Raw genomic sequence first — 25,683 nt, 5'->3', positions numbered from 1 at the left:
TTACTGGTTGTATTCTCGTACTGGACCAAGCAAGAGTTGTTTTTTTACATATAAATTACAATTTTGCCACTGAAAGAAGAGAGAAATGCTGAAAAGATGTGTTAGAAAAAGCCCTGAAGTAACAGAAATTCAAACCTACCTGTGCAGATGACGCTGGCATCTTCTTCAGGATGGCAGCCATGGATACCCCAGCCCAAGTGTCTGCACTGCCACAGATGGGACTCATTGCTCTCACACTGAAGGTTAGAAAGCCAGGTATTTCCATTGCCTTTACCGAAGTGAGCGTCTCCCAAAGCTGAGAGAGCATCTCCACACCCGAGCGCTTTGCAAACCACTTGCGCATCATTGATATCCCAATCATCATCGCAAACTGTTCCCCATGTGCCATTGTAATAAACTTCAACACGCCCCTCACAAAGGTTACAAGAATCAACCAGACGTAGCTCAAAGTCTGGAACGAAGCAATGTTACTTTTAGTTTGAGGTTGCATGGTCATCACATGCATAAAACTGCAAAAGATCTGAACATGCATATGCTGAAACAGATAACCACAAAATGTGGTTTCTGAAGCTATTTATTTATATTTTATTTATTTAGGTATTTATATCCTGCCCTTCAGCTACAGTTGAAGCTACAGTTATTTTGCATTATAGCTCTTCTACATGATTAGCACTTCAATCTTGTGTATGTCTATTATAAAGTAATCTTCATTGAGTTCCAATGGATGTTCCCAGGCAACTGTACAGGACTACAGCCAATTTGAGTTAACTTTTAAATGCCTCAACTAGAACCAAATATGTTTGGCAGTTACCGGCACCAAGACGTAAGTGTTTAACCAGGTCTGTTGCAAGTATTCGAGCATCTGCCTCAGGGTGAAGAGAGACTGGTAAACTTTTTTGGGCTCGGACAGCTTCCCAGAATAGTGCTGCTGTCAGATGTAAAATTCCAGACCAGTCCAGATTTAGTAGCAAGTTTTTGGGGGGTTTTGCCACATAAAAATACATCACCATCACCAACATCACTGTGTAATGCACAGTGCTGAGTTGCCAATCTTTCTATTTAGTGCCTAAAAAGAACTGCTTGTCCTGATTGTGTTCTTGGGTTTCAAAGCTGTACAGTAACCTCCTCTAGCTGTACAGTAACCTCCTCTAGCTTGCAGTGCTGCCCCTTAGCACTCAGTCTAAAATGAAGTTGAAACTGTCTTAGGTGAAAGTGTCTCAGCTGAAAAAGCAGAACTGGTGTGTGTGTGGGGGGGGGGGAGTGTCCAGAAACATGGATTACACAAATGATGTGCAATGGTTACAGAGTACAAGGAAAGAGCGATGCCAACAAACACAGAAAAACCACCCCATTCTGATATCCTCAAAAATTGTGATAAAGCATAAATTTTAAGTTACCTTCCAGGTCTGGTGGTCGCAGTCCAGAATCTGTGAATGGAGACAGAAAGATGCTCAAATAGTTCATAAAACTGCTTGTCTATTTGTAATAGTAAGTGGTGGGAAGACTCATTTACAGAAATGAAGATATGCTGTGCAAATTGTTCAGTGACGTAGCCAATGGTTTATGTGTAGAAAGTTACACATTGAGTCACCAGTGCCTCCAGTTAAGAGGATCAAGCAGCAGGTGATGAGACAAACCTTTGTCTGACACCCATAGAATTCATGTCATTGAATAATAATGGGTTAATGGTCTAACCTGGTAGAAGGTAGGTCAATGGTCTAATCTGGGTTAATGGTCTAACTTGGCAGATCCCAATGTCAAAAATTACCCTTTCATAGGGCTCAGCCTGTTCAAATTCAACTTAGACAATGAGGAAATTTAAATAGTCAAAGAATTGCAGTACCTAGGATCAGAGATTGGAATGGTGGCTGCAGTCAAGAAATATGAATAAGACTAGGAATGGGAATGGCAGCTATGAAAGAACTAGACAATATCCTAAAGTGAAAAGTATATAACTGAGAACTAAGGTTAGACTTGTCCAAGTCATTGTACACTGTTCCGGACCCCCCCTCCCCAGTGATACCAAATTCCACAGATGCTCAAATTCTGTTGTCCCCAATGGTGGTGTGTACATGCAGATACATCACCCTTATGGACAATGAAACTTCAATGGTGGTCGGTGCACGTGGCTGCTCCGCCATTGGGGACAGCCTCCATTGTACCCAGTGGTGGCACATGCTGCCATACTATTCTAAACTGTTCTCATTGCTACTTATTTAGAAAGGAATCAAGTCTTGTTTAGTGACTACAATTTTGAGTCGTATTTAGAAATACAGTTGGCTGTCTACATTTGTGGATCTGACTTTTATGGATTTGATTATGCAAGGATTTGATTAATACTGTATGTTCCCTCTAGGAACTTTTAGGTCCTCTAGGACGACTCTGCTTGATGCTGATAGTTGAGACATGCTGGAGGACCTAGAGATTCCTAGAGAAAACACTTCTTTAGGTACTTGTAGAACCTCAAGAATGATTCTATCATCATCCACCAGCAGCTGTTGACCAAAGATTAGCACATGAGGAACTAGAGATTCCTAGTGATGTCTTCTCTCAGTTAAGAAAAATGGCATTTTATTTGCATTTTTTCCATTTTTGTGGGGATCTTCTGCCCTGAACCCCAAAGAATATAGAGAGCCGACTATATACAATTTTTAGGTTTCATATAAGATGGATGAAATCTACCACAGGAAACATTACATAAATCATTGCTGGAAAGCTGTGAGCAATTCCAAAGTGACTTCACTGAAGTTCCCTCCAATCCTAGCCAGCCTGGCCAATGGTGAGGTAGGATAGGATCAATAGTTCTTTAACTTTGGGAGGGCAGAAGGTTCCCACTAAAAATATATAAATGCAGTTATAAAAGCATTCTTCTAAGTAAGGCAATCCACATTAAGAGGGTAGGGAACATGGGAGACAGGGAATTTCCATAAAAAGGCCATTGAGGAATCTCATAGTGCCAAAGAGAAGACAGGTACCTGAGCATATAACACCAGCATGCTTGTAGTCCCCACATGTGGCAGGCCGATCCTCATGAGGACAATCCAACAAATAAGAGCCCTCACCGGAGCAATCTACTTTAGTCATTAAAGGACCACCCTTTCCTTCTCCAAAGAGGCCATTGGTAACAGCTGCAAGAGCATGGCCACAACCAAGTTGCTGGCAAATGACCTCAGCATCATTTATGTCCCATCCTTCACTGCAAACTACAGTTCGCCAGCTTGCAAAGTAAGTGATTTCCACGCGACCAGCACACTGATTTGGGCCATCCTCCAGCTGAAAAGACAGAACTGGGGGGGGGGGGGGGGGATGTTAAAACTATTTCCAAAAAATAGCATTGCAAACATCTATGTTGGCATTTTAACACTTTTATTTAAAAAAATTAAAAACCACAATTTACAAGTAGGACGGACTTCCTATTAGTCAGTTACAATGTCTTAGGTTAGACCAAGGACCTTATAATTGCTTTGTGTGCTCATTTTCAGTCATGGCAGTATTGTTTCAGATGACTCGACTGTCCAGAGCAACAAAGATCAGTGCTGCTTCTGAGCAGGGAACTGCAGAATGATGTGATCAGCCCCCTTCCACCAGCATGCATTGGTATGGTGAGTGGAACCAGGGACCCCTGTGGAGACCCATCACAAATCTCCATCATAGCATTGTCCATTGGGGGGGGGGGGGGGGGGGGTGTTGGTCATGCCATCCTGCAGTGTCCCATGTGACAGCAGTAGACCTCCATTGGATGACTTTTAAGAGGATGTATGAGGGATTAAAGCACATTGGGCTATATATTTGAGGCTGGACCTCTTCCACTGTGGCCAGGATCCTCTTGAATGCTAGGTAGGGGGGGGGGGGTATAAAGGTCTACAAGAATATTTATGTGGAGTTTCAGGAGGTGATAGCTGCAGGCAGGCAATGGCTGGGAAGGAGATTTCCTAGCCCCTCTTCTGGCTAATCCACAATCAGAGTCCAGGGACAGAACCATGGCAAACTGTGCTCCATCTGCCAGTGTTCAACTCAGGAAAAACAATTGCACAGGGAGGTACTTGATACTTCTTTGCAGAAGAGAATAAGATAGACTTATGCTTGTGTATTCCTGGTAGTGCAAGCCTAAGTCACCAAAAGATTCTAGCCAGTCCCTATGTGTATGAAAAACTCTTTATTCTGTCACGTATGAAACATGATGGTTTGATGAGTGCCTGAATTTGTAATTGCAACTTTTCAAAATTATAGAATAATTTGCTCACATTGCAACAATTAGATAAATATGCATGATTTAAAATGTAGGATTTAAAATACAATTTTGTGATATGAATGAGAGGAAAATGCATTGATTTGAACAGCTGAATCAATTTAAACAAGATATCAAGACCAAGTTTTACATTCAAAGAATTTCATGCTAAAACTTTCAGATTCTCTAGGTGGTTTAAATGGCTACTTCGTATTAAATTAAATTATGGTCAATTTATTATTTAAAAAGAAATTCCCTAAAACATGGGAAAGACTCACCATCCCACTCGGTTCCAGCTGGAAGAAATTTTAAAAAGGTGATGGTTAACATCTGTAATCCATGTTTATACAAAATAAATCCTTTCCTCACCAAAATTAAGTTCAGCAACAGTTTTAGAGAGTAGCAACAGCCAAGTTATATAAAACTAAAGTTTTGTCCAAAACTATTGTCTAATTATGATAGAAACCAGCTGGAGAGCTACAAGAGAAAGAACCAAAGTGAACCTATAAATTGTTGGGATGCTCACATTTTAGAAGCTTGGCTTTGTACACTTGCTTTTTCATAATAAAATTAATTGAAGTGGATTTCAGTGGTAGTGTAAAGTCATTGCTGAGCTGTCCTGATATGACCCTGATAATAATCTCCAGAACACACAAATCATGGCAATTTTTTAAAAAAATAATAATAATCTGACAAGTCATTTGTAATTGCAATTTCTTCACCCATAGAAAAACTGGGTGGAATTTCTCTTCTCTATGTATACTGTGAGCAGCAGAAAGTAGAATCCTTTCCCTTTTCTATAAGGATGGCATGCCCAGATTTATTTCTTACAGTACCATTATTGAAAGGTTTCAGGATATAAATTCTTCCTGAGCAGGAGTGGGCAATGCCTCTTGCTAATGGGGCGTGACATGTCCTCTGCCAGGCCTGGAAGGATTCCCCTCTCTCCATGTCCCTCACATCCCAAATTCTGGTTTGAATGTGCCATGCGGTGGAGAGCTCAGTGGAAAATCTGGTGAAATTGCCCACCGTGACACCAAGAAAGCTTGGAAGATATTTTAAAAATAGTGGCAAAGCTGGCAATTGCTGTTGGAGGATAACCTCCATTTGTATGAATAAAAGTTTCCTTCCTGATACACACGGCTACAATTTGTGTAGTGGAGACAATTTTCATCAGAATCACAACACAGAGAGGAGAGGAAAAATTACCTAACAGTTTGAGAGCTATAGTCCAAAGAAAGTACACTTTGTGCCTATGAGCACAGCCAGCATGGTGTAGTGACTTGAGTGTTGGACTACGACTCTGGAAGTCAGGGTTTGATTCCTCACTCGGCCATGAAACCCACTGGATGACCTTGGGAAAGTCGAACTCTCTCAGCCTCAGGGATAAAACGTAGCTCTTCTTTAGAGTTAAAATACATAGTAAGAGTATTTAAAGGTACTTAAAGTGAGAATCAACATAGCAATAGGTGCTTTGAAGTAGTCGGTCAGAAATGCATCCTCTCTTTTGCTTTTCAAAATATGCTGAACCTATGATACACATTAATTTCATACATGTAATGAATGCCACATTAAGTCACAAGTTCAGATATTTGCCAAGCTCCAGAATTCTCATGTACACCTTTGTATGAACATAAACATGAAATTGCCATACTGTGAGAGGAGCAAGAAATGAAGAAAGAAAGAAAGAAAGAAAGAAAGAAAGAAAGAAAGACATTTATATACATTCTGGCTTCTTCCTTCATATCCATCAAGAGATGCCTTGAAAACTGTCCCTTTCTATGCGTGGGGCTGTTGCCTGCATTTCAGTGTATGGGAAAGCCCTCACCTTTTTTGTACACTAGAAAAGAGATTAAAATCATGCAAGGTTAAAGAAAGGATTAATAGATATAAAAGGAAGACTTACCTGGTTTAGAGATTTCCGCTGTTAAGAAAGAAATTACAACAACAAAATGTAAGAATATGCCAGCTGCAATGGACTACAGTACTAGTCTATACCTTTTTGAGGGGGATGTGCTACTTTGTTCTTCTGATAGCAGTCTCATGCTCTCTAACATATCACAGCTGAAAACTTGGGACACATGTGGACAACTGATACCAGGCTCCTTAAGATGGCAAAATATGTGAATGAGGAAGAACATATAAGCTCTGAAATACTTTAAAGGAAGCCTCATAATAGATTCATCTTGGGGGTCACCAAAAGTCTGAAATGACTTGCAGACACGCAAGAACAACAATACAAGCTAGGAGAGGCTGCTGCTACTTGCCTTTGCTTAAGCCTACTGGGGGGTGTGGCAAGACCATCCGCTCCTGTCCTCACCTCACTGCTGAACTAATACAGAACAAACTACTGAAATAGTTTTTTTAATTGTCTGTTTTAAACAAACATGAAACTGAAGTCAAGATGTTAATGCTATTGATAGTTTTAACTAGAGGAGACCAACTGAATCAGTCATTGTATGTTGAATGAATATTTTATAAATCCCATTGGCTCAAGGGATCTATTGTAGCCTGGGCTATAAGAGGTTCAGCAAGTCGGAAGTGTTCTTTGCATCTTAAATATTTGAACTCAACATGACTGGCATTTTAGGAAGAATGTAAAGTCATATTTGTGCCAATTATTTCCCACTAACCAGAATGCTCCTCTGGAGGAAAACATCCAATTTAAACTTTGGTAATACTTAAAGAATTCTTCACTCAGGTGTTTAGCTACAGAGCAACTTCAGCGACAACACAAATGAAATGTTCTTCCATGAGAGGTAAAGTAAATTTATTGTTTCCTCCCCCAACAGTTTGATCCACTGCAATCACTAAGGACCATGTGAGGACGGACCTCTCAGAGGAACTCTGTTCTTCTCTGGGGGCTGGCAGACTAACTGTAGACACTTTCCTTCTGAATCTCCTTTCCTACATCTTCCTAGTCATCCAAAAAAGTACCAAAATGGCATGGAAAAGAGCTCCTGGAGCAAGGCATAGGTCAATCACCATAAAAGTTGGCCAACGGGTAACAGAAATCATATGAAATAACTATGTGACCTTAAGCTGTAATCCCCCTCCCCCCTTTTTTTGGCTGTCTTGTAATTGCGTGTTTCACCCTGAACATGAAACAAATTGAATCAGTACATGAAAAAAGTGCAGAATATTGCAGGGTAGGGTACAAACTGTAAACAACGATGTGTGTGAACCATGAATCACTGGATGAGTTAATATATATGGCTCATCAAACTAGTTAAGGGTAGTAATGTAATCACCTGTACCATTCAGCCAAATCAGGAAGAAGAATTTCAGCACACCTGGTATGAAGATGTGATGAAGTGGATGTGTGTCAACATCAAAATAAATACCTTATGTGGGATTGATTCAAGTATGCTGTTATAAACACAGCTTGGCAATGTTACTTTCTGTACTATAATGCCCAGAATAGCATAGAGGGTAAACAGAGCTTGACAAAAATTCCTAGAATACGCATACCATTCATTTACAGCGGCCATGCCATCTGAGGAATTCTCAAAATTGTACTCCAGAAAGCTACTTTGCCAGGCTTTTGTAGTAAGCTGCTCAAAGGTAGCTGGTGATTCCCATGTCAATGGGCAGTGAATCCTTTCTGAGTTTTAGTTCAGACTTTAAAGGAGCTATTCAAAGTGCTAAACGTATTTGCAGGAAGGCATCAGAATCTCCTTTAAAATGAATACTGAAAGAGAGACCAGATTCATTGCCTCACTGACAGGGAAGTCATGTTGGTCATGCCATCCTGCAGTGGCAGTGCTCCCCTTTCTCCCTCCACAAGGGAGAGGAGTTCCAGGATAACAGCAGTGCTTGAGAAAATCAGGACTTACCTTCGCAGAGAATGGTGGCATCCTGTTGATGACTGCAGTTATGTACACCCCATCCAAGGTTCACTCCCCAGGTAGCTTCATCCCCTCAACCGACCGGACATCATCTAGGAGGATTCTCCTGAGCCCTGACCAAACCGAGGCCAAGGCACTACTGCCACAGCTTCCCACATCCAAGCTGCCTGCAACAACCTGGGCGTTCTTGAGATCCCAGTTGTTGCCACAAACCGTTCCCCAGGCACTTCAGAATAAACTTCCACACGCCCCTCACAGTAGTTGTAGGTGTCAGCTAGTCTCAGGGACAGTCCTGTAGAAGACAAAAAGTAAATGAATTAATGTGCTGATTTGGCTCTAGAATGGGCATCTATGTTCAATCCTGTTATCTCATTGAACATGTGAACTCTTGGAAGACCAAACTTTGCTTGGCAATTATTTAAGACAAGACCCATTTTAAATCAGGGAAGATGAATGTGTAGCCCTCCAGATGTTTCTGGACTGCAATTCCCTTCATCTGTTGACTGCACAGATAATGGTGAGCATGATGAGACTAGCAATTTAACTGTTCCTGTCATCTTCTGGCCTGGGAAGGAGTGAAAGGACAGACCCAACTTCATTAGGCCTGAAGAGGAAGACCCCTCCCCTCCCTCTTTCCAACTGTCATCTTCTGGCCTTAGAGGGAGCGAATGGACAGGCCCAACGCTATCGGGCCTGAAAAGGAAGAGCCCTCCCCTCCCTCCTTCCAATGGTCATCTTCTAGCCTGGGAGGGAGCGAAAGGACAGGCCCAACGCCATCAGGCCCGGCCTCAATTAAGAAAAAGAGCCCTCCCTCCAGTCCATCTGCCTTGGTCCAGGCCTCAGAGGGAGAGAAGAATGCTGGACCTGATCCCCTTTCCCCCCCCCCACCATTCCCTTCTCCTTTTGTGTCGTGTCTTTTTAGATTGTAAGCCTGAGGGCAGGGAACTGTCTAGTATCCCCTCTGTTGTAAGCCACCCGGGTTCCCAGTGATTGGGTGGCATATAAATAAATAAATCCTATTATTATTACCTGGAACGTCATAAGTTGGGTAAGGCTGGTTGGGGATAATTCTGAATGAACAATATGGCTGGAGAGGAAAAGACTAAGTAGTCACTCTCTAATGCTGTTTCAGTGGTTAAACTTGGAACCTACTCAACTAACCCATATGTTTACTATTTAATTTAGATTTAATCTCATCTTTTCTATGAACTTTTAAACTTTAGTAACCTTACATCCATTTACAAAGCAGTAGACCCCACTGAACTCAATGGGACTTTTAAGAAGACCATTATAGAAATGTATTGCTATGTTCCCAGCACATAACCCAAAACCTATCTGGAGTTGTAGGCATCACCGTGGTTGATGATGGTCTTGATGATGTTGGTGTTATGGTAGAATAATAGTTTTTAAAAATAAAACCAAGGAGATTATTATTAAATTCAGGTTTTTCCAAGTATATACAGTATATAAATCCCCTAAGGTTGTGTAAGGTAACATTCAGCACAAGTACAGATTTTTTAAATACATTTCTCTTAAGTAATAACAAGATGAATATTGCATAATCTGGATATTATCCTTTCCATTAATCTTCAGACTGCATGAATGCCTCTATCAGATACATGCCATTAAAGGAGTCTTCTCCATGTAGAACAAATCTGATCTTTTCTCCCATATGCATTTTAATTTTCATTTGGTAAAATCAGTGCTGAGATCCTACATCATAGATGCAGTCACGTCTCCTGCCCTGACTCCCCCTATCTATCTGAACCACCAGCAGATATACCTAATGATGAAAATCTGTTCTGTTTGCCATTGGGGCACAGCAGGAGGACATTTCCAGCTCCCCAGCAATGATCTGTGGTGTGACAACCAGAAGCAGGAACCTCTGACAGCTCCACAGATTGCTGGGGGGATGGGGAAATGTCATCCTGGTGAATCCTGATCACCACCAGAAAAGAGCTTTGTTGCTCAGTCTGGCTGCTGGCTGTTAAAGCAGCCCAGGAAGAAACATTTATGAATGTGGCAATAGTGTCACAATCAAGAATGCAGAGTATGGCGCAGTCATAGATCTGTTACTCTAGGTTATAAATCCATAACTGAAATATTGGGAAGGGGGGCGGTTGGGCCAGAAGAGGTTACTCATTTTAGTCTGTTTAGTAAAATATATTTAACTAAGTAGCTGATACACGATATTGGCAGCTATTTAAACTATGCAATAATTCAGTGGATGTTATATATCTACCTGGAAAAATCCAGAACTATAGGAGAACATTTGCAGGGGAATAGTTCATGCAGAAAAAGGATGGACAACATTAGATATTGCATGCAGCCTCCTCCTGCTATTCTGGAATGAGTAGATGGGGATTCCTGTCTGTGCAGATGCAGCTGATAAGATGAGGCATTCTTTGTGAATGTAAGCAAGAAGAAATTACTTTATTACTTTCTTCATTGCCCCAAGAAAGTCATCAAAATTGCAGTTTTGGGAGACTATTCCCATTTCAGGACTGCTTCATGCAAAACAAAATGTGCATGGGCTTTCTTTGTGCAGAAAGTGCCACTTACTAAGGGGTAGTCCACTATGAACTCAATAGGACTTTCTTTATTTAAAAGAAAATAATGTAGAAATGTATTGCTAAGTTCCAAGCATATCGCCCAAAATGACTTACCTGGAGTTGTAGGTGTCACTGTGGTTGATGATGGGCTTGACGATGCTGGTGTTATAGTAGAATAACAATTTTAAAAAATAAAACAGGGAGATTATTATTAAACTCAGTTTTTCCCCAGTATATAAAATATATAGGCGTGATATAGATACAGTATAGACCATGCAAATGTGCCATGCTGGCGCCGATTTTAGGGTTAGGGACTCCGCAGCAACCGCACGCTCCCTAAATCTAGCACGGCACGGTGCCGTAACAATGGCAGCGTCCTATATACATGGGTGCTTCCATTGTTACATAAGCGCCGCATGGCATCTGCACATCACAGTGCGTTGCTTACATAATGAGTGTGCCAGTTGTGCACTCGTTACGTCTGCCCTGCAGTGCAAAAAGAACCCAGTTTCCCCCGGCCCTTTTTCTTCCAGAAGGAAGCTGTGCGGTTTGGTGGTTGCGGCTTCCCTCCAGATGAAATTAGGCCACCGGCAGGCCACCTTTTCGGGCGGTCTGTCTCCACACCATAAATACTCTAACTCAGGTTGGATAAAAATAGCATTTAGCACAAATACAGATTTTATTTTTATTTATTTAAAATACATTTCTCTTAAGAATAATAAGATAATATTGTATAATCTGGATATGAACCCTTTACATTAATCTCAAAATTGTATGAATGCCTCTATCAGATAAATGCCATCAAAATAGTCCTCTCCATGTAGAAGAAATCTGATCCTTTCTCCCATAACCATTTGAATTTTCATTTGGTAAAATTAATGCTGAGATCCTACATCATAGATGCAGTCATGTCTCCTGATCTGATTCCCTCGATCTACCTAACCATCAGCAGATATACTGAATGACGAAAACCTGTTCTGCTTGCCATTGGGGCACAGCAGGAAGACATTTCCAGCCTGCTCACCTCCTGCAGTGGTTTGCGGTGTGACAACCAGAAGCAAGAAAATGTGACAGCTCCTCTTATTTCAGAGATTGCCTGGGTGATGGGGCCTGGAAGTGTCATCCTGCTGCTGCATCCTGACTGCCAACAAAACAGAGCTCCATTGGTCAGTGTGGCTGCTGGGGAGGGGCATTTACAAATGTGGCAATAATGTTCCGGAGTGTGCGGATACTGCATGCTCCGAAACCCTAAAATTGGCCCCAGGCCGCTGCAAAGTAGCGGTCTGTACTGGGCCTAAGTAGCTGATACAGGTTACTGGCAACTATTTAAACTGTGTAATAATTCAGAGGCTGTTAGATATCATCCTGGCAAAATTCAGAAGTATAAGAGAAATTTTCCAGGGGCAGAGTTCATGTAGAAAAAGAATGGGCAACATGAGCGACTGCATTCAGTTTCCCCTTGGTATTCTGCTATGAACAAGATGAAGATTCCTGTGTGTGCAGATGCAACTGTAAAGATGAGGCATTCTGTGTGAATGAAGGCAAGAACAAATAATTTTATCACTTTTCTCCTACCTCCAGTAAAGTAATCAAAAATTGCAATTTGGGCAGACTATTCCCATTTCAGAACTGGTTTGTGCCAAACAAAATGTATACGGACACCATTTTTGGTGCAGAAAACATCACTTTCCTCAACATAAAATAATTTTCTTGCACATTTCTATGCATAAAATGCAATCTGAATTGCAACCTCATGTGCATTTTTCATACAGGATAAATCCCAATCTGTAAAGATTTTTGGCTGGTCTTGGATTCGGATTATTAGGATTCTGTCCCTTCAGGAAAGAATTATGAACATTTCCCAAATATTTTAATGTTTTCTTTCAACTTCTAGTGGGTATTGCCACCCTAAGTTTGATTAAACAAAATGTTCAGTAACCTGGATTGCACAAATGATGTGTACAGATTGCAGTGTACTGTACAAGGGAAGATTGCTTACAACAAACAACAACAACAACAGGGCAGTAAGAAACAGAATATACTGATGTGCTCAAAAATGGTAATAAAGCATAAATTATAACTCACATGTCAGGTTAGGTGGTGTCAGTCCAGAATCTGTGAATGGAGATAGAAAGAAGCTTAAATACTTCAAATAATTGCTTGTCTATTTGTGAATTGAAAAGTCACCCTCCTTTCTCACTTTTCTCAAATATAAAAATGGAATATTCTCTGCTGCTGTTGAGCCTCCAGACCATCCCACACTTCTCACTTCAAAAGAAAGCTTGTGGTAAGCCAAATCAAGTAAGACTGCAAGGCTGCCACTGCTGTAATTGTCAAAACTCAGTGTTGCAGCAGTGGCAAAGGATAGGGAATGAGATTTCCCCACCCTCCCACTGTGTGTCGTCTTTCAGTCAGGTTCAGCAAAACAGCCATATTAGCAACAAATAGTAACTCTAACATGTAAGTTGACTTGAGGGTTGCAAGTAAGACAACTTTTCTGACATTCTGAACTTGGTTATTCCCCAATTGTTCTCATGGAGGCATACTTTGGAGAAGACTGCAAGAAGGTGAGAGTTTCACATTACACAATTACATCATTCCGATTCTACATTTAGATCGCATTCCCACTATGATTTACTTCTAATTGCAAATCATGTTAAATGTCCATCATCCTCACTTGTTGCTGGTTTCAACTAGATTCTGATCCGAAAGAGTTCCGTGAAAGTGGAGCAAATGCAGAAAACCCACTTTTATTTGACAGCACTTTTCAAGAGGTTCTTTTGAGAAGAACCGAATCACAAGTGTGCTCAACAAGTGGGAAGGACCTTCAGATCAGAATCCCATTTCCCTGGAGGGGTTGGCAGGGGGTGTTGCCCATCCAGCATTTGACTGCTTGAAATCTGCCACTTTTTTAGCACTGCCCTTTGTCTACCCGTAAGTGAGGTGGATTTTTAATTTTCCATCTTTACACTGATCGATTACTTCTAAATCTGGCCACGATCGTTTCTCTGCTGTAAGAGGTTAAATGTATTTTTTGCTTTTCTTTTGAAGGGGGATCTGTTGTGTGGGTGTTTTTTTTAAATAATTTTTTGAATTGGAAATGCGATTTCTCATTATCCTGTAGAAGAACCAAAGTGAGAGGTTACCTATCATGGCCATGCGGCTACGAGGCTAGAAAGTGAACGGAAAGAAAGAAAGTTGATGGGGGGGGAGCACCACAAAGCATCCTCATGTAGACAAAATTACGGCTGGCTGTGTTGCCGACATTATGCCTGGCCATGTCACCAATGATGCAGTGATGTGCTCAGCTTGATTGGCATTTAAAAAAAAAAGGGGAGGGGATTGCAGCACAAATACAAGGGGGGTGAAAAAGAAAAACAAACCCCGAATCCAAAAGATCCTGTTTCATGGTGGAATCTAATCAACGATCTGGATTGAAACCTCATTACAAAACGGTTTAAATGGTAAATGGGAATGAGCCCTTAGTGTTATTGCAACATCCAATGCAGTCTGCAGTTTGCATTTTGAGAAGGCACTAGAGCTCCCTGGCTAAGGATTCCAAATACTCCCTCCATAAACTGCAAGTCCCAGGACTCCATAGGATCTTGGCATGGCTGTTAAAGGGGAATTGTAGTGCTATAATTGTGTAGTGTGGAAGATCCTTGAAAGTGAACATGTACATTAATTTTCCTGGCTGGAAGCTGGAAAACTCTTGTTCAGGGATTTTCCCAATGAGATGACCTACTTATTTAGAAAGGAATCAGATCTTGTTTACTGACTGAAATGTTGAATACAGTCAGCCCTCCGCATTTGTGGATTTGACTTTTGAAAATTTGATTATTTGAGGATTTGATTAATATGTTTTCTCTAGGAATTTTTAGGTCTCCAAGATCACTCTGCCTGACATTGACCACAGAGTCACACAAGACCTGGAGATTCCTGGAGAAAACACTTCCCTTGTCACTTGTAAGCCCTCCAGGTTGATTTTATGGTCAGTTTCCAGCAGCTGTTGACCATTGATTAGCAATTGGAAGACCTAAAGATTCCTAGAGACAATTTCCCTCAGGTTAAAAAAAATGTGTGGCTTTTTATTTGTGGGTTTTCTACTTTTACAGCAATCCTACATCCCCTAACTCCAATTAATGTATAGGGCTGACTATATACCATCTTTAACTTTCATTTAAGAAGAATGACATCAAGGACAAGATATATCAGGATATATAATGGCTGGAAAGCTGTGAACAACCCTGAGGTGACTGGACTGAAGTTTTCCCCAATCCAAGCCAGTCTGGCCAATGGTGAGGGAAGATGCAATCAATAACTTTAACCTGGGGAGGGCTACAAGTTCCCACTACAAATATAAATGCAGTTATAAGTGCATCCTTCTAAATAAGCCAAATCCCAATGAGATGGGAAGGAAAATGGGAAGCAGGGAATTTCCATAAGAAGGCCAATAAGGAATTTCATAGTGTCAAAGAAAACAACAGGTACCTGAGCATATAACACCAGCATGCTTGTAGTCCCCACACGTGGCAGGCCGATCCTCATGAGGACAGTACAACAAATCACTGTCCCATATAGAGCAATCTACTTTTGTCATCAAAGGGCCACCCTTTCCTTCTCCAAAAAGGCCATTGGTCACAGCAGCAAGAGCATGGCCACAACCAAGTTGCTGGCAAATGACCTCAGCATCATTTATGTCCCATCCTTCACTGCAGACCACAGTTCTCCAGCTTGCAAAGTAAGTGATTTCCACGCGACCAGCACACTGATTTGGGCCATCCTCCAGCTGAAAAGACAGGACTTCGGGGGACGGGGAAGGGATGATAAAACTATTTCCACAAAATAACATTGCAAACATCTGTGTCACCATTTTAACACTTTTATTAAAAAAATTAAAAACCACAATTTACAAGCAGAACTGCCTTCCTGTTGGTCAGTTACAATGTCTTAAGTTAGACATAGGACCTCATAACTACTTCTGTGCTCATTTTCAGTCATGGCAGTATTGCCTCCATGACTCAGCTGTTCAGAGAAACAGATGTCTGTGCTGCTTCTGAGCAGGGAACTGCAGAATGATGTGATCAGCCTCCTCCTGCTACCAAGAATTGCTATGTGGAGCAGAACCAGGGATCACTGTGGAGACCCATCACAAATCTCCATCATAGCATTGTCCATTGGAAGGAGGGAGCTGGTGATGCCAGTCTGCAGTATTACACTTGGCGGCAGCATAGCCCCCCATTGATCTGGATGGCTGACTGGCTTTTAAGGTGGGTTTCAGGGGGTGGATGAGAGGTTAAAACATAGGTACAACACTGGGCTATAGGCTTGAGGCTGGACCTCTGCTACAGTAGCCAAGATCCTCTTGAATGCTGGGTGGGGGCATAAAGGTCTACAAGAATATTTATGGGGAGTTTCAGGAGATGATAGCTGTATTCAGGCAGTGGACTTGGTGGGAGATCTCCCAGCTCCCCTGGCTAATCCACAATCATTAGAGTCCAGGGATAGGACTATGACAAAGTGAGCTCCACCTGCCATTGTGTAACTCAGGAAAAACAATTGAACAAGGAGGTACTTAATACCTTTTTACACAAGGGGATAAGACCAACATATGCTTGTGTAGTCCCTGGTACTGCAATGCTAAGTCAACAGGATCATTCTGTCCCATCTCTATGAATGTAAAAAGCTCTTTATACTGTGATGTCTGTAGCTTGATGGTTTGATGACTGAGTTTGAATTTACAAATTTTCTAAAATTACGAGAGCTCAGAATAATTTGATCACATTGCAACCATTTTATAAATATGCACAATTTAAAAATGTAGGGTCTAAAATACAACTTTGTGATATGAATTAGAGGAAAATGCATTGATCTGAAAAGGTGAAGCAGTTTAAATAAGATATCAAGACCAATGTTTGCATTCAAAAGGTTTCATGCAAAACACTTTATTTAGATTCTCTAAGTTGTTTAAATTGCTACTTCATGTTAAATTAAATTAAGGTCAATTAATTATTTAAAAGGAAATACCCTAAAATATGGGAAGGACTCACCATCTCCTTCAGTTCCAACTGGAAGAAATTTTAAAAAGTGATGGTTAACATCTGTAATCCATGTTTACTCAAAATAATTCCTTTCTTCACCAAAATTCAGTTCAGCAACAGTTTTAGAAAATATTAACAGCTAAATTACATAAAACTAAACTGTCCAAAAGTGATATAAACCAGCCAGAGAGCGACAAGAGAAAGAACCAAGGCAAATGTAGAAATTGGTAGGTTGTTCACATTTTAGAACTTGGCTTTGTACACTTGCTTTTTAACAATAAAATTAATTGAAATGGATGTGTGCGGTAGTGTAAAGTCATCTCTAAAACACCCAAATCATAATAGCTTTTTAAAAAGAGAATATACTGACAAGTCATTTGTAACAGCAATTTCCTCTCCCACAGAGGAATTGGGTGGAATTTTTCCTCCCTGTGCATGCTATGATCCACTGGAAGTAGAATCATTTCCATTTTGTAGAAGGATGAAATGTCCAGATTTTAATTCTTCTAGTAAAATCATTGAAAGATTTCAGGGCATGGATTCTTCTAGGCCAGAAGTGGACAATGTCTCTTGGTAACAGGGCCTGACATGTCCTCTGCCAGAGCTGGAGGGGTTCACCTTTTCCCATATCCCTCACATCCCAAATTAAAGTTGTTTCTGGTTTGAATGTATCATGGGGTGGGGGGAGCTAAAATAGCTCAGTGGAAAATCTGAGGATTGGCCACCATGAGCCCAAGAATATTTGGAAGGGCTTTTTAAAATGATGAAAAAGCTGGAAGTTGCTGTTGGAGATTATCTCCATTGGTACGACTGAAAGTTTCCTTCTTGTTACAAACTGTAGAATTTCTGAGGGTATGTGGAGACAATTTTAATCAGAATCACAAGAGAGAGAGGAGTGCTTAAATTTACATTTTTGGAATAAAGCTCACTGAATTTTTCAGCCAGCACTGGTCATCTTGGCTGGAAGAATCTGAGAGACTTGGTACTGCCCAGTCTCCTCCAAGGACACTTGAAAAGAGATTAAATCAATGCAAGACTAAAGAAAGGATTAATAGATATAAATGGAAGACTTACTTGGTTTAGAGATTTCAGCTGTTAAGAAAGAAATTACAATAACAAAATGTAAGAATATAGCAACTGTAATGGAATACTAGTCTATACCTTTTTGAGGGGGATGGGCTGCTTTGTTCTTTGAACATTCTCCTACTTTCTAACATTCAAGAGATGAAAACTTGGGACACATGTGGCCAACTGTTATCAGGCTAAAAAAGAGACCAGATGACAGGGAAGTCATGAGCCAGAACTGAGGCCTCCACTTGATTAGGCTGCTTAAGACGGCAAAGGTTGTTCATGAGGAAGAACATACAAGCTCTGAAATTCTACCAAGAAAACTCCATGATATGTCTGCTTTTGGGTCACCATAAATTAGAAATGACTTGAAGGCACACAACAATAATACAAGTTAGCAATAGCAAGTACATTTCTATACCACTTATCCATGCACTTAAGCACTCCCTAACTGTGGTTTACAATGTGTAAGCTAATTGCCCACAACAAGCTGTGTACTCATTTAGTAACAACAGAAGAATGCCAGGTTGTCAACCATGAGCCCCTGGCTGGTATTGAACCCACAACCTTGTGACTGTGAATGAGTGGTTACAGTACTGGCATTGAACCACTGCGCCACCAGGGCTCCTAGGAGCTAGAATAGGCTGCCACCATTTGGTTTTGCCTGAGCCTACTGGAACATGGCAAGGAAAACCTCTCCTGTCTTCCCCTTGCTGCTGAACTAATTGAGAACAAACTATTTTTCACTTTCAACTCAGTTTGCAGCAGTTGAAGAATATGAGGAGGAGAAGAAGGGAAAGGAGGAAGCAACACAAAAAGTGGAATGGCAGTTTCATAATCAAGATTATCTTTACAAAATTGGGATAGTTGGAGGTTATGCATTTTAGGCCCAGTCCAGACGGGCCTATAGGGCGCCCTTGTCATGTGCTAGGGGTTGGCCAAAGGTGCTCCACCCACACGTGCCTCAACCCTAGCACATGACGAGGGCGTAACAATGGCAGCATCCTGTACAGATGGGCGCTGCCATTTTGATGTGACAGACGGCTAGCGTTTGCATGTTGCAGCGCCATAATGATGTCGCGAGTGTGCCATTGTCACACTGCAGCATCATAATGGCGCCGCAAGAAGAACCCGCTTTTTGTGGGTTCTTTTTGTTCTGTGAGGAAGCTGTGCGGTTTTCTGCTGTGGCTTCTTCGCGGAGCAAACCAGGGTGCGGGCAGACCGCCCGCACCCTGGTTTGTACCCCACCTTAGTTTTCAGAGTAACATTTAAATCCTTCACTGGAATAGGCTTTTTTCATTGTCTGCTTTATAACAAATGAAACTGGAGTCAAGTGTGTGAATGTTATTGGTAGTCTCCACTAGAACAAACCCATTGGAAGAATGCAAAATCATGCTTGTGCTAAGTTCTTCTCAATAACCAGATTGCACTTCTGGAGTGAGACATCCAAATTAAACTTTAATAATACTTAAATAATTCTTCACTCAAGTGTTATGCTGCAAAATAATTTCAGTGAGAACACAAAAGAAATGTTCTTTCATGACATAAAAAGCAGGGTTATTGTTTCCTCCTTCAACAGTTTGATCCACTGCAGTCACCACAGAGGTCAGACCATGTGAGGAGCTCTCAAGAAACTCTTAATTTCTGGGCAAAGTACAAGGTGTTGGTGATCACCTTTAAAGCCCTACATGGCTTGGACCCAGAGTACTTGAGGGAACGCCTTCTTCCCTATTGTCCGTCCCGCACACTAAGGTCCTCTGGAAGAAATCTACTACAGCCAAAAAAATCTAAGTTAACATCAGTTTCCCAAAGGGTCTTCTCTACTGCTGCTCCTCAACTATTGAACGACCTGCCGGAGGAGATCCATCACATTTCCACTCTGACAGCTTTTAAGAAAGCACTCAAGATGGATCTCTTCCGGCAGACCTTTCCAACTTAGTTACCCTCCCCAGATATAGAGATATTGTCCCCTCATTTGTCTATTCTTCCTCGCCTATGTTTCTGCCTTTTTAAAAATTCTTTTAATGCTTTTAATGTTTTTTATACTATGATTGTTTAATTCTGTTTTAGTACTAGGTATGGGGAGGCGGTAGGTCTAGGGTTTGATTTTTAACTCTATTGTAATTGATGTATTTTATTGTTGTAACCCGCCCAGATTCTTCGTGATTGGGTGGGCTATAAATAAATATTTATTATTATTATATTATTATCTTCCCTGGAGACAGGCAGACTAATTGCAGAACCTTCCCATTTGAATCTCCTTCCCTACATTATTATAGTTGCCTAAATGAATACCTAAAGGGCAAGGGAATGCAGAATAATAAAGGGATGGATAGAGTCTGTAAACAACGATGTGTCTGAACTAGAAGGCACTTGGCAAGATGATACAGATGCTTTATCAAACTAGCCAAGGATAGTAATTTGATCACCTGTACCAGGAAGAAGAATTTAGGAAGAAGAATTTCTTAACTGGTATGAAGGTGAGATGAAGTGGATGTCTGTCAACATCAAAATAAATACCTTGCAGGGTTGATTCAAGTATTCTGTGATAAACAGAGCATAGCAATGTTACTTTTGTACTATAATGCCCAGAATAGCATAGGGAGTAAACTGAGCTTGACAAAAATTCCTAGAATACGAATACCATTCATTTACAGTGGCCATGCCATCTGAGGAATTCTGAAAACAGTAGTTCAGAAAGCTACTTTGCCAGGCTTTTGTAGTAAGCTGCTCAAAGGTAGCTGGTGATTCCCATATCAATGGGCAGTGAATCCATTCTGAGTTTTAGTTCAGACTTTAAAGGAGCTATTCAAAGTGCTAAACGTATTTGCAGGAAGGCATCAGAATCACCTTTAAAATGTGTACTAAAAGAGAGACCAGATGACAGGGAAGTCATGAGCCAGTACTGAAGCCTCCATTTGATCAGTGATCCCTTTTCTCCCTCCAAAGGGAAGAGGAGTTCCAAGACAGCTGCAGTGCTTGAGAAAATCAGGACATACCTTCACAGAGAATGGTGGCGTCCTGTTGATGACTGCAGTTATGTACACCCCATCCAAGGTTTTTGCACTCCCACAGGTAAGCTTCATCCCCCTCACACCGGACATCATCTAGGAGGATTCTTCCTGAGCCCTGACCAAACCGAGGCCAAGGCACTACTGCCACAGCATTCCCACATCCAAGCTGCCTGCAGACAACCTGGGCGTTCTTGAGATCCCAGTTGTTGCCACAAACCGTTCCCCAGGCACTTTCATAATAAACTTCCACACGCCCCTCACAGTAGTTGTAGGTGTCAGCTAGTCTCAGGGACAGTCCTGTGGAAGACCAAAAATGAATAAATCAATGTGGTGTTAACCTGACTAAGCTCAAGAATGAACTTCTATGTTTATTTCTACAAACTCATAGAGCATGTGAACTCTTGGAAGACCAAACTTTGCTTGGCAATTATTTAATGTTAATGTTAATTATTTAATGTTATCCATGTTTTAAATTTAAATGTGTAGCCCTCCAGATGCTGCTGGACTGAAATTTCCATCATCTGTAGATTGCACGGGTAATTTGAGCAAAGATAGTTGGGGATAATTCTGAATGAAGAAGATAGCTGAGGTGAATGGATTAAGCAGCCTCTCTCCAATACTGTTCCAGTAGTTAAACATGACTCCTACTTAACTGAGGGGCTCAACAGACCATCCCTTTGGAGTGGCCAGTAGCCACCCCTTTCCTTGTTGGATCTGGGCGACTACATGCCGCGGCCCTTATCTGGCCTTTCCATGGCACAAAAAGAAAAAAACAGCTCCTTTTTGCACTGCGCAAAGGGTGCTTAACAGCTGTGCTGGCACCTTTTTGCTACTTCTTTGGCACAGCACATGTCAATGCTGTGCCGAAGACATGCCATGAAACTGCCTGCTATCTGGTTAGGTGGACAGTTTGGGGGGTGGAGTCAGGACTTCCAGTCTGTGGTCACCACAGCCACATTCTGCCCCTATGCTGGCTCTTTATGCTGGTCTGTAGAGGCTCTAAGTCATACCCATCTGTGTACTATATTTAATTTAAATTCAATCCCTTCTTCTCTCTGAACTTAGAAATCTTAGGCCCGTTCCAGATGGGCGCTATAGGGCACCGTCATGATGTGCGAGGGGTGGCACTTTCAGACGGCCCTCGCCACTCGTACAGATGGGCACCGCCATTTTGATGTGATGGGTGCCTAGCATCCACACGTCCCGGTGTCATTGTGTGGCCGCGAATGCGCCATTGGTGCACTCGTGGCTTCACAATGATGTCGCAAGAAGAACCCACTTTTTGTGGGTTCTTTTTGCTCCGCGGGGAGGTCCTGGGTTCTGGAGGCTGCGGCTTCCCCGCGGAGCAAACCAGGGCGCCGGGAGACTGCCCTTTTGGGGCAGTCTGTCCTGCGCCTTCATAATCTTACACACATTTACTAAGGGGTAGGCCCCACTAAACTCAATGGGACTTACTTGTGTATAGACCAGTGGTTCCCATATTTTGGTCCTCTAGCTGTTTTGGACTTCAGTTCCCAGAAGCCTAAGCCACCTTGGCCAATGGTTAGGGATTCAAAAACACTTGGAAAACCAGAGTTTGGGAATCACTGATAGAGATCATTACAGTAACGTATTGCTACATTTCCAGCATGTGGCCCAAAATGGCATACCTGGAGTTGTAGGTGTCGCTGTGGTTGATGATGGTCTTAATGATGCTGTTGGTATAGTAGAATGATAATTTTTCAAAACAAAACCAAGGAAGTTATTAAATTCAGGTTTTTCCACATACATATAATATATAAATCCCCTGATGTCCTCACAGAGTTAAACTATCTTGCGTATAAAAAGTCATTTTCTATGCAGAAAATACAATTTGAAATGCAAGCTCATGTGCATTGTTCATACAGAATCAGTCTTAATTGGTAAAGATTTTTGCCAGTCTGGGATTCTCCTTATTTGGTTTCTGTCCTCTCAGGAAAGAGAATTATGACAGTTTCCCAAATATTTTAAAGTTTTCTTTCCACCTCTAGTGGGTACTTGGTTTGATCATACAAAATTCTCCGTAACCTGGATTACACAGCTGATGTTCAACAATAACAGTGTAGAGGGAAAGAGTGTTTTCAACAAACAACAACAGAACAATTACCTTATTATCAAAAATTGTGATAAAACATAAATTATAACTTACATGTCAGAGTAGGTGGTGTCAGTCCAGAATCTGTGAATGGAGATAGGAAGAAGTTCAAATATTTCCAAAAATTGCTTGACTATTTGTGAAGTGAAAAGTCACTCTCCTTTCTCACTTTTCTCAAACATAAAAATGGAACATTCCCTGCTGCTGTTGAACCTTCAAACCATCTCACACTTCAAAAGAAAGCTTGTGCTAAGCCAAATCAAGCAAAAGTGTATGGCTGCTGCCACTGTTTCATTGTCAAACCTCAGTATTGCAACAGTGGCAAAGGATAGGGAATGGGATCTCCCCACCTTCGTACAGTACGTAATCTTTCAGTGAAGTTCAGCAAAACAGCCCTATTAGCAACAGAGAGCAATTCTAGTGTGTAAACTGATTTGAGGATTGCAGGTATGAAGACTTTTCTGATGTTCATCTTCTGAAACTGATTATTCTCAAGTTATTCATATGGAGGCATGTTTTGCAGAAGACTGCACCAGAGTCAGATTTTCATATTACACAATTATAGAATTCTGATTCTATGTTAAGTGTTATTGCAACCTCCAATGGAAAGCTGGGGTTTGTAGTTTGGAGAAGCAGTAGAGCTCCCTGGCTGAGGATTCCAAGTGCTTCCTCCATAAATTGCAGATCTCACAATTCCATAGGATGTGAAGATGGTTGTTAAAGGGGAATCACACTGCTTCAGTTATGTAGTGAGGAAGGGCCCTGAAAGCAAAAACCTACAACAATTTTCCAAGCCAGCAGCTGGAAAACTAGTTTAGTCAGAGATCTTTCCAATGGTATGACTTCCATGTGTTTGCCTCAGAACCATTCCTGTGAACCACTGTAGATACCTTTCTGGGGCCTTGAATTGTACTGACAGCATAGGACAAACGTTGTTCTCCGCTCTCTACAATATCTGATAAACAATATGAATAGTAAAAAGTGAGCAGCTATTTCTAAATAAGTAGCAGCCAGAACTGTTTCTGAAAGAACCAGGAAGGATTCAAAACTAATTCAGATCCTAATAGAATATCTATCCAAACTTTGCGAACTCTAGTTCACAATTAACTTTCATATTTTTTTAAAGAAATGAATATATGAAAAGAGAGAAGCCCTGATTCTCTAAGCACATCTGTAACTCTGATACAGGATTCCTGACATTGTTTGTACTTAAAACAACGACAACAACAACAGCCTGCAATATAACCATACCACAAACTGTTCAGGTTGCTACTTATTTAGAAAGGAATCATATCTTTTTTAGTGACTGAAATTTTGAATCTTAGTTATCTCATTCTTAGATTTCATATAAGATGAATGAAATTAGCTGCAGGAAACATAGCAAAAATCATGGCTGTTCACCTCTTAGGAATCTTGAGGTTACAGGACTGATGTTCCTCTCAGTCCTTGGACTTTATCACATGGGGAAAATTGGGGGTTTAAATGGGCATTATCCAGCTATATTCATGTGATCATGATAAAGATTTTCACATGCGATTGTGATTAAAGATGACTTATCCTGGGAATAACCAGGGAATAACCAGCAACAAATCATTCACAGGACTGCCCTGTGAATGATTCGTTGCTAGTTATTCCCGAAATAAGTCATTTTTAATCACGATGCGTGTGAAAAATCTTCACCACGATTGCACAAATATTGCTGGATAATACCTGTTTAAATGCTTGATTTTCCCCACATGTGATAAACTCCCTAGCCAACATGGCCAACAGTGAGAATTGATAGGATCAATTAACATTGGGAGGGCAGCAAGTTCCCATCCCAAATAGAAATGCATTTTTCTAAAGAAGGCAATCCCTATTCAGGCAGGGGAGAGATCATGGGGGAGGGAATTCCCATAAAAAGGTCAATGAGGATTTTCATACTATGAAAGAGAACAAAAGGTACCTGAGCATATAACACCAGCATGCTTGTAGCCTCTACATGTGGCAGGTCGATACTCGTGAGGACAAGATAACAAATCACTATCCCATATAGAGCAATCTACTTTTGTCATCAATGGGCCACCCTTTCCTTCTCCAAAAAGGCCATTAGTCACAGCAGCAAGAGCGTGGCCACATCCAAGTTGCTGGCATGCAACCTGAGCATCATTTATGTCCCATCCTTCACTGCAAATCACAGTTCGCCAGCTCATAAAGTAAAATACTTCAATACGACCAGCACACTGATTTGGGCCATCCTGCAAGTAGAAAGTCATGTCTTGGGGGGGGGGGGGGGAGATGTTAACAGTATTTTTAAAAAATAGCATTGAAGACATCTATATCACCATTTTGACACTGAAAACACATACACATTTTACAAGCAATGACTGGCAAATTATTAGTCAGCAACAACGTCTTAAGTTAGATTTAGGGCCCCATTACTGCTTTGTGTTCTCATTTGCGCTTGTGGCTGTATTGTCTCCCCCGCAATTTCACCACACCTGTCAGGTGTGGAGGTGTGATGAAGCAGCTGTGTATCCAAATACCTTAACAAGTTTATTTATGTATGTTATGATAAGAAGCATACTACAGTTCTCAGAGTACCATAGATGGTAAACAGAACCTGTTAGGGGTTGCATCTCCACTGCAGAAATAATACAGTTTGACACCACTTTTGCGACCATGGCTCAATGCTATGGAATTCTGGGATTCTGTAGTTTTGTGAGATATTTAACCTTCTCTGTCAGAGAGCTCTGGTGCCACAATAAACCAGAAATCCTTGGATTCCAAAGGATGGAGCCATGGCAGCTAATGTGGTATCAAATTGCATTATTTCTGCA

At 41.2% G+C, this 25,683-nt stretch overlaps 1 protein-coding gene across 1 annotated transcript; it reads right to left on the bottom strand.

The window, feature by feature from the left end:
- Window positions 1-25,119, bottom strand: LOC121925920 (deleted in malignant brain tumors 1 protein-like). The gene is given in 12 exon segments (XM_042458486.1): window positions 1-20; window positions 140-451; window positions 1,398-1,427; window positions 6,135-6,152; window positions 8,195-8,368; window positions 10,743-10,787; window positions 12,714-12,743; window positions 15,120-15,417; window positions 20,717-21,048; window positions 22,401-22,445; window positions 22,919-22,948; window positions 24,810-25,119. Coding segments are annotated over 12 exon segments (1,644 nt in total).
- Between the last annotated feature and the right edge of the window lie 564 nt (window positions 25,120-25,683).

This window comes from Sceloporus undulatus, chromosome 3, assembly GCF_019175285.1.
Source record: "Sceloporus undulatus isolate JIND9_A2432 ecotype Alabama chromosome 3, SceUnd_v1.1, whole genome shotgun sequence".
Classification (NCBI taxonomy): domain Eukaryota; kingdom Metazoa; phylum Chordata; class Lepidosauria; order Squamata; family Phrynosomatidae; genus Sceloporus; species Sceloporus undulatus.
The sequence above is the reverse complement of the archived record's forward strand: the minus strand, read 5'-3'. Positions and strand labels throughout refer to the sequence as shown.